The sequence below is a fragment of the Anoplophora glabripennis genome, unplaced genomic scaffold (genome assembly GCF_000390285.2).
Source record: "Anoplophora glabripennis isolate ALB-LARVAE unplaced genomic scaffold, Agla_2.0 scaffold1140, whole genome shotgun sequence".
Classification (NCBI taxonomy): domain Eukaryota; kingdom Metazoa; phylum Arthropoda; class Insecta; order Coleoptera; family Cerambycidae; genus Anoplophora; species Anoplophora glabripennis.
Window position 1 is genome coordinate 90777 of NW_019418003.1, and position 8272 is coordinate 99048.

An 8272-nucleotide genomic window follows, 5' to 3' on the forward strand; every position below is an offset into this window, starting at 1 on the left:
CTATAAGCTACTCCCTACGTCCAATGTGTCAGAGCCAACTTTGACCACGTTTTTATTTGAACGCTCGTTATTTTAAGTAATCCATTTTTGTTTGTTTTGCTTCATGCCCGTCTTTAAACGTCCTTTATTTCCTTCTTAAAATCTTTATCAAACCACTCCCGCCTTTTTTTTGATTTATACATTTTCCTATACACACTCATAACTATATTAATAATTAAATTATTATTATTGTTCTCATATACTCATACTCTATTGGTAACACTATAATAAGATTGAATATTACTGAATTGAAAGAAAACCTTACCTAATATTTTCCTTAATTTTTCTTAATGTTATCATAACAGAGCAGTCTTTTGCAATTGAAGATATCATATATGGCACAAAATTTAAATCTGAGACTTTTTCATCCTCATTCGAACTATTTAAAGCCATTATAGTACATTTTAAACATGTATCCCGATTATCTATTTTATTTAACAACATATTTACATATCTCCAGTCTTTAAAATCTCCTGGATTTAATAATCTATTATAATAACTGCCGTCTTCTGCATTTAACATTTGTAGTGATAGTATTTGTTTCAAGACGCATCCTTTTGGTAAAATAGTATCAATACTTTTTTTTTTAATAATTTCATTCCATTCGCAAAAAAGCTTCAATCTGCAGTTTCCCATAATATCAGCGTTGTATAAGTTTGTTATTAAACACTGTTGAATCAACTTGCAGAACTCCTCGTGTAATCTGAAAGGCAAGAGATACATTACTGTATAAAAAAGTTATAAAATACGATAAAATCTATGTATACACTATACAGTGATTCATAATCTTGTTATATATTTTTTTGTTATTAAAATATTTGCACACTTTTATACATGTTGCAGATATATTTGTTTTCAATGTGTAAACTTTGTGACGCGCCCTTCCTGTTAGTTGTATGTTGAAGGTAGTGGGGATTTGGGAAGTGTACTGGAATTGGGGTGTGGAGGAGAGTGCGGGACAGTCAGTGCTAAGCCAGTAGAAAGTGTACTATGGAGTTTATACAATGAGTGGACTCTTAGGCCGCATTTATACTTCCAGTCGGCAGGTGATAGGCGCCAGGCGATAGGCGATAGGCGATAGGTGTTGGGCGACAATGCATTTATAGTTTACTCCGGTGTTACGTATTGAATGCAGGAATGAAAGAGGAAATTCAGACTCTTCCATCTCAATTAAGATGTCGTTTAGAACGAGTCGTGCGCTTTTAGTATTAGAGACTGAAGACGAAGATAGAAATAGAAGAAAAACAAGAAGAAAATACAGTGTTCACCCGGTAAATGCGGTCAATATGGAGAATTTCAGCATCTCTACCGAGATCTCAGGAACTATCCTGAAAGGTTTTTTGAATTCATGTACATGTCTGTAGAGACATTTGACTTTATTTTAACAAAAATCGCCACGGAGAAATAGATTATACTGCGGGTGTCGCGGGTGATGTGGCTCGCAGTTGCCGCATATCACAGATACGGGTGACATCGCCGTGTTGTCTTCTGCCACCTAACCAAACTATAAACGGTAGCATTTAAAACAATGCAAAACAGATATGAGCGACGTCGCCTGTCGCCTATCACCTGACACCCGTCGCCTACCACCAGGAAGTATAAATGCGGCCTTATGGGACGCGCAAACAAATTCGGATCCCATTTTATGATCCAATGTAAAGTTTAAGGAGTCGCCGTAGTAGCGCTGATGCACTGAAGAGTCTAGTAACGAAGTTGTGCTTACAACGTCAATCGCATTAGACAAGTGTTGGACTTATTTAATTCTATATCTTTAAAATGTGCAATCTCCTCTCGCTTCCACACTCAGTCGGCAAAAGGGGCGATATTCGGCGTCAAAGGTTTTTCTCGTGAGCCGCGAGCGTTTTTCCGGGGCTCCTCGGCGAGGTGCGGCGATTTTTCGAGCGGAACAGAGATGCGACATGTCGGGAACCCCCACCGTCGGATACTGAAAATTGATTTGCGGATTTTCGTCGTCGAATACGTTTTCCGGGTCGTAGGGGTCGTTATTTTCACGTCTGAGATCGATTTTCATCCTTCGCGATCGATATCGCGGCGAAAAACGGAATTTGAACGTTTCAAGATTTTTGTGGACTTTGGAGGCGATACGGAAAGTTAAATAACCTATAAAAGAACAACACACCGCGTGTCTGAGATAGCTCAAGCGGCCAGACGCCGGCTGTCAATCCACGGGACCCGGTACGAATCTCGCGCGGGAAGAGCGCATTTTTATTTTTTTATTTTCGCCATTTTTTACGTTATTTCATTAAAACGTATGCAGACAAATTTTCCATTTACAAACCAGATGCTTTTTTGGTATAAAACGCTTCAGGAAATTTACGCGGATTCGAAATGTGTCGACTTGTACGTTAAACGACGACAGTCTTCGCTGTCTTGCAACTCATTACCTCGCGAAACAACGAGGTTTATTATTATAACAACTTATTTTGAAAGATAGGCCCCCAAACGACTAACGAGGCGTCAAAAGTATAAGAAAATTGTTTGTAAATTCTTGAGATATAGCCACCGTAAATTGAAAAGAAAAAAGAACGTAAAAATGAAAATTGTATCTTTTATAGAAATGTTATTTTATCAGGTCAAAAAAATAACACAAATTTTATTATTTTTTTCTATACCCCTATAAACAGTATACCTACCGGAAAGAAACAGAGAAATAAATATATATTCCAAACCGTACGCCCTTTAAACTAATAACTCCTTTATCTATAAGCCGTGGGCTTGGAGGAAAAACGAGAGAAATTAATATCTCCCAAACTGTAAGTCTTTTAACCTTATAATAACCCTTTACCCTATAGCCGTATAAGTTATGTGCTCGGAAGAAAAAATGAGAATATAAATAATAACCGAGCTTTAAATTTTTTTAAAGCCCTTGGACTATGTGCAAACTATTATTGATTTCCTGTATCCTGGGTCGATAGGTTTAAGTTTATTACCTATATTAATATAATTTTATATAATTTTAAAACCAATAATAGTTTGAACGTAGCCTATAGAGCTATAGCGTAAATAAAATCTGAGAAAACGGCATGAGTACTGCAGTAGTAAGTATACTTATATTTCTACAGACCGCGGCATAACGCTTGCAATGAGCTTTAATTTCAACTGCAAATAGATACTCGTAGATTGTACTGGAGCCGGAGAAATGACGAATCAAAGTCACCTATCGCAATGAGTTTTTTCTGTTAAAAAAATTATTTAAAAACAGAATAAGTACTGCAAGTGTAAGTATATTAAAAGTATATTTTTAGTATTTTAAAGATGGTGCTTGAAATAACTAATAGGCTTTAATTTGAGCTGCAAATAGATGGGAGAGTTTGCCTTGCAAGGTCGATCCAGATGGCAGCATGTAAATAGCTTCTGTCATGCCTGCCGCGTTTGCGCGTTGCACGCTGCGTGAATGAGACAGAATCAATTTATAAATTAAAATTTGAATGAAATTTTTATTACATACAAATCGTAAAACCAAACTTATTTTTGTAAAGGTAATGAAATCACCTTCTAAGGAAACTTGAAGCTATAAATGCAACAAAATAATAAATGAAGAAACGAAGTCATTTTTGACGAATTTTGGAACCTTGGAGATCATACTCGGCAGTGGGATTTTCTTTGTAAGGTGTGTGACACAATGAGAAAAAAAGTAGGTTACTGTACATAATAAATAATCCAGAAGGAATTTCTCGCAATTATAAGTTTGTCATTGACAATAATGAGAAACAAATTTGCTAAACGATGTTCTTAAATACGCTTGCAATTTCTTAATCCGTTGTAAGCACCGCTTTGCAAAAAATTGGTGAAGGTGGTACTGTAGAACGGGACAGAAGAGGAAACACAACACTAGACCACATAAGAACTCAGATGCTCTAATAAAAAACATTATGGAACACATAAAACTTTTTCCACGTATGCCTTCTCATTATACAAGAAAAAACTCAAAACGAATGTACTTGGAAGAAGGTTTGAGTAGGTATTTCACGAATGCACAGAATGTATTTAGAATATGCAAAACAACAAAAATGGGATGCAGTAGCAACACTCAGAGAATACAGGGATACCTCTTAATTTGAAATTTAATATAACCAAAAAAAGAGTGTTCCATGTGTAGTGCCTATAACAATACAGATCCCAAGAAGAGAACAGAAAAAATGGAAGATGATTATAATAATATGAAAGACATTGATAAAGAATTTTCGAAAAATGATAAATGCTTTGATTTGCAGAAGGTGTTAGTAACGCCCAAGTCAGAAGTCAGCGATTTTTATTATAAAAGTAAAATCGCAACATACAATTTTGGATTTGGAAATAATACACCGTTTTCTTGAAATTGACCACACATAGAATAAAATGACATGCTGTGATTGAAGTTGCAAAAGAAACATCACTCTGCTATATACACTCCTGATAGTCCTGATCAGTAGATTAGTCTAATAAAAATGGCCAAAGTTACTGCCCCACAGTACAAAGTAAAAGAAATGTCTCAAGAAGATTTTGTAACTTTTAAACCAATGGTAAAAAAACAAAATTGGAAAAAAGATATTACCGGATAAGCTGTAAAAAACAGCAAAATCAGAGAAATCCACTGCAATCCAAAGTCTCCCAATAAAGTATTTTTTGTGTATAATTTTGGAGAAAATCACAAAGAACTAGACTTACAAACAAAAAATACACGCAAACGCGAAGATGTCAATTTCCAAGATTGTATCAAGGTTTGCTGCCAATTGATGGTAAAAAATTAAGCGGTCTTTTGGGTCTGTATTTGATACTAATTTGATACTAATTTGATACCACCGATGTATCATGGATTTTACAACTCCCTTCGGCCTTCTAGTAAAACTGACCACCAGGAAAAAGTAATATTGACCAAGAAGATGACTCTGACTCTGAACCGTAATAAATTTTCCTTTTATGTCATTATTGATTATTAACAATTATTTTTTTATCTAAAAATAGAAAATGTTCAATTTTTTTGTACCTTATTAGTGTAGCAAGTTGTTTCTTAATAAAAATTTTGTCCACGAAAACTGTAGTAACTCATTCAAAATCCATTTTTCTTATCCTAAACTATTTTATTTAGATCATCAATAATTAATTAAGACCTAAACAATAATTACTTTGTTAAAGAACAATTTAGCTCTTGTAATAAAAAAAATAACGAACATTATTATTTTCTCAACTATTCAAATGCAATTATCTCAGTATAACCAAATTTGAGATAGACAGTTTTCCTTGGGAGAGTCGATAAGCAGCACAAAACCAAATAGGCCCCGATTTCGATTTTTCCTGACGGCCCCCAAATGAGCCAGACATTATCATCAGTAGCTGTAGTTTCATTCAAAGGCACCTTCCTTGATGACGATTCAATTTTTTTTGCTTTTGGTAATAGTTTTGGATGTAAAGGTTTCTTAAAATCCTCTGGTTTATAGTTACCCCAGTCCGTTTTATTATTTTCGGTATTATCCTCATCATCCTGAAATAAAATAAGTTTGACTCATATAAACAATAACAATTCCTCGAACGTTTCTTTTTAAATATGAAGGGTGTATATTACCTCAACAACGTGCAGAAGTATGGCTGTGTCATCATCTATTTCTTCCATATATACGTTTTCTTGCACATTGTCACAGTCGACTTGATCTAATTCTTCTACATCGCTACACTTATTCTTCAAGCCATATACAGTTTTCTGATTTATTATTTCCAAAGCCAAATCCAGGTTTGAATTAGTGTTGACTTCATATCTTCCTCCACCTGTGCGAATTAGAGATGCCTTTTCATCAACAACATCCTTCCTTGTACACTTCTTTATATTTTCATAAGCTTTTTTGAGTGACGCTGTATGTCGAAATATTCCTGTACGAGACTGAGTATTAAAAATATCAGTTATTTTTTTCCATGCCTCCTCTTTATCTCTCCAGGTAACCGCATCGGACTTTTTTAGACTCGATAACACTTTTATATTCTAACATAATATATAATAGCAAAATTTTTTCTTGGTGCGTATAATTTGCCGAACGAGTTTTTTGTCTTTGATCTTGATCGCCCATAATAAAGTAATTAAAGCAAAGCATAAACACAAAAAATCAAAATAATGTACTTGTTGATACGAAACAATAACGATATAACCTCACTTTTAAGTAAAAATTAATAAGCAGAAGTTAGCTGTAGAACAAGTTCAGTAGTTCTTAAAATGTTTCGATTCACTTTGTTAAGGGAAGTCAATTACTAATTGGTACAACAAAAATTAATTCTAAGGTCCAGTTAATACTTAGTTAACTAATTGTAAATGTAACTTTTGACAGTTCCTGTCAAATTAATTTTGCCTTCAAGTGAAACTTTACTGTCTATGAATTTGAATACGGCACTAATAAGGTATGGTCTTTAATATTGCATCTATTATCTTGATTCTATAATAACTTAAATGTTTAGATCTGTCAAATTTGTAACTAATTTGTGATACTGTGATATTGACTTTCATAACACAAATTAATTACGGAAGTACCTTTTTTTCTTCTTGAGTAGTTCTTTATCTCACAATTCTAACAAACTGGATACCTGAAGCTTACTTTCATTCACTAATTTCACATTATTTTCTCCTTTGGAGGTTCCCTTTATGCATCAACTTGTATGTAATATAAATTTCCTTTTTATTTTACTATTCTGCTCCACTTACTTCCAACTTTTAAATTCCTCCAATTTGACTCTTTTCACTCTTTATTTTATTCTGTAACTAATTTCTTTTTTTTTCTTTTGTTTTTCCCTTGATCCTCACTATTCCTTATGGTCCATTGAAATGTTACATTTTTTTGGGCTTAGCGTGCAAAAGTCAGAGCACGCAATTTTATTTTTTGGATGTCAAGAGGGGGTTAGTGTAAAGTTAAATCTATGTTTGTGGGGTCGCAACCCTTGTGCATCGGCTGCCATCTTGTAAAAAGGGCTGCGAATGGTTTTTATACTACTACTTACTATATATATCGGACAAACTATTCGTCGCACAGAAAATTTGTAAATACATTTTTTGTTGAAAATTAAATTCTCTACAATTTTGGTTCCGTAACTTTTAGTCGTAGAACCAAAAATAACAAAGTTATTAACGAAAATATATAAAAATTTGGGAACAAATTTTCTTTTGGTCGTTATAACTTTTTTTCTGGTCATTTTACAATGAAATTACATCAGAGCATTTGGATAGAGGGGTTTTCAAGGAATAATTTCCATTACAAGCTTTTTCAAATTTTATTTATTTATTAGGGTTTTACAGCAATGCGAAACTTTTCTCTATTCTCCAGTACTAGTAAGTATACATTAATATGAATGATTAGGCATAGTTTTCTCTCATCTTTCCATGATTTTTATAAGAAACATTTTATTGATTGACATTACAATGTTGTTAATTAGTTATTGACACTTTTCCTCACCCCCTACGAGGTAGAGTCTGGTGGCGCGTTTTTTTTTACGTCGTATCCCTAGTACACAAATTTTCTGTGCCACGAATAGTTTGCCCGATATAGTAAGTAGTAGTATAAAAACCATTCGCAGCCCTTTTTACAAGATGGCGGTCGAAGCACAAGGGTTGCGACTCCACAAACATGAATTTAACTTTACACTAACCCCTTCTTGACATCCAAAAAATAAAATTGCGTGCTCTGACTTTTGCAACCCCAAATGTAACTTTTCAATGGACTATTAAGGTCCTTACACCTTCCTTTATATTCTTATAACGTTCTCTTTTTTTCCTTCACTTCACTTTAAACTTTATTATCTATTACTTACTCTTCTAACATTCTACTGACAAATTTTATATTAATTTCCCTAAATTATTGTTTAATATATTTTATTTTAATTTACATTACCATTTTTTTTTTTAACCTAATACCTATTGATTTTGGTTCTGCCATATGCCTTTACTTTTTTATTATAATTTTCTTATCACTCCAGATATTTTTATGAAAGTTTGTACACACCTATTAATCATTAAGAAGCATTGTTTGATGTAAAAAATGTTTTAAAATCTTTGCCAATGACGTTCGTACGAGGTTTGAACTAAACATTTTTGAAGAAAAAAATGGTACGCCACTGCGTTTTCTAAAAACTAAAATTATTTTTAAAATCTCCATTTATTTTACAGCAAATTCGGTCCCTAGACTTACTCTCGTACGACGCACCATTTGCACGTAAAAAAATGAAAACCAAAAAAGTTTTTTCCCCAAGTTCATTGAGA

General features: G+C 33.5%; 1 protein-coding gene across 1 annotated transcript; it reads right to left on the reverse strand.

Annotated features, from left to right (window-relative positions):
- Window positions 1-310: 310 nt before the first annotated feature.
- On the reverse strand, window positions 311-6099 carry LOC108914068. Its single transcript, XM_018719771.2, has 3 exons — window positions 5603-6099; window positions 5212-5521; window positions 311-742 (listed from the first exon to the last, which is right to left on the reverse strand). The coding sequence occupies exons 1-2, from the start codon at window positions 5648-5650 to the stop codon at window positions 5228-5230; spliced, it is 342 nt and encodes a 113-aa protein (XP_018575287.1). The 5' UTR covers window positions 5651-6099; the 3' UTR covers window positions 311-742; window positions 5212-5227.
- Between the last annotated feature and the right edge of the window lie 2173 nt (window positions 6100-8272).

Excerpts from the sequence above, each read along its gene's own strand:
- LOC108914068 (XM_018719771.2), bottom strand. The coding sequence starts at position 5,650 with ATGGAAGAAATAGATGATGACACAGCCATACTTCTGCACGTTGTTGAG. Across the intron at positions 5,522-5,602 it reads TACTTCTGCACGTTGTTGAG|GATGATGAGGATAATACCGA; the intron begins GTAATATACACC and ends ATTTTATTTCAG.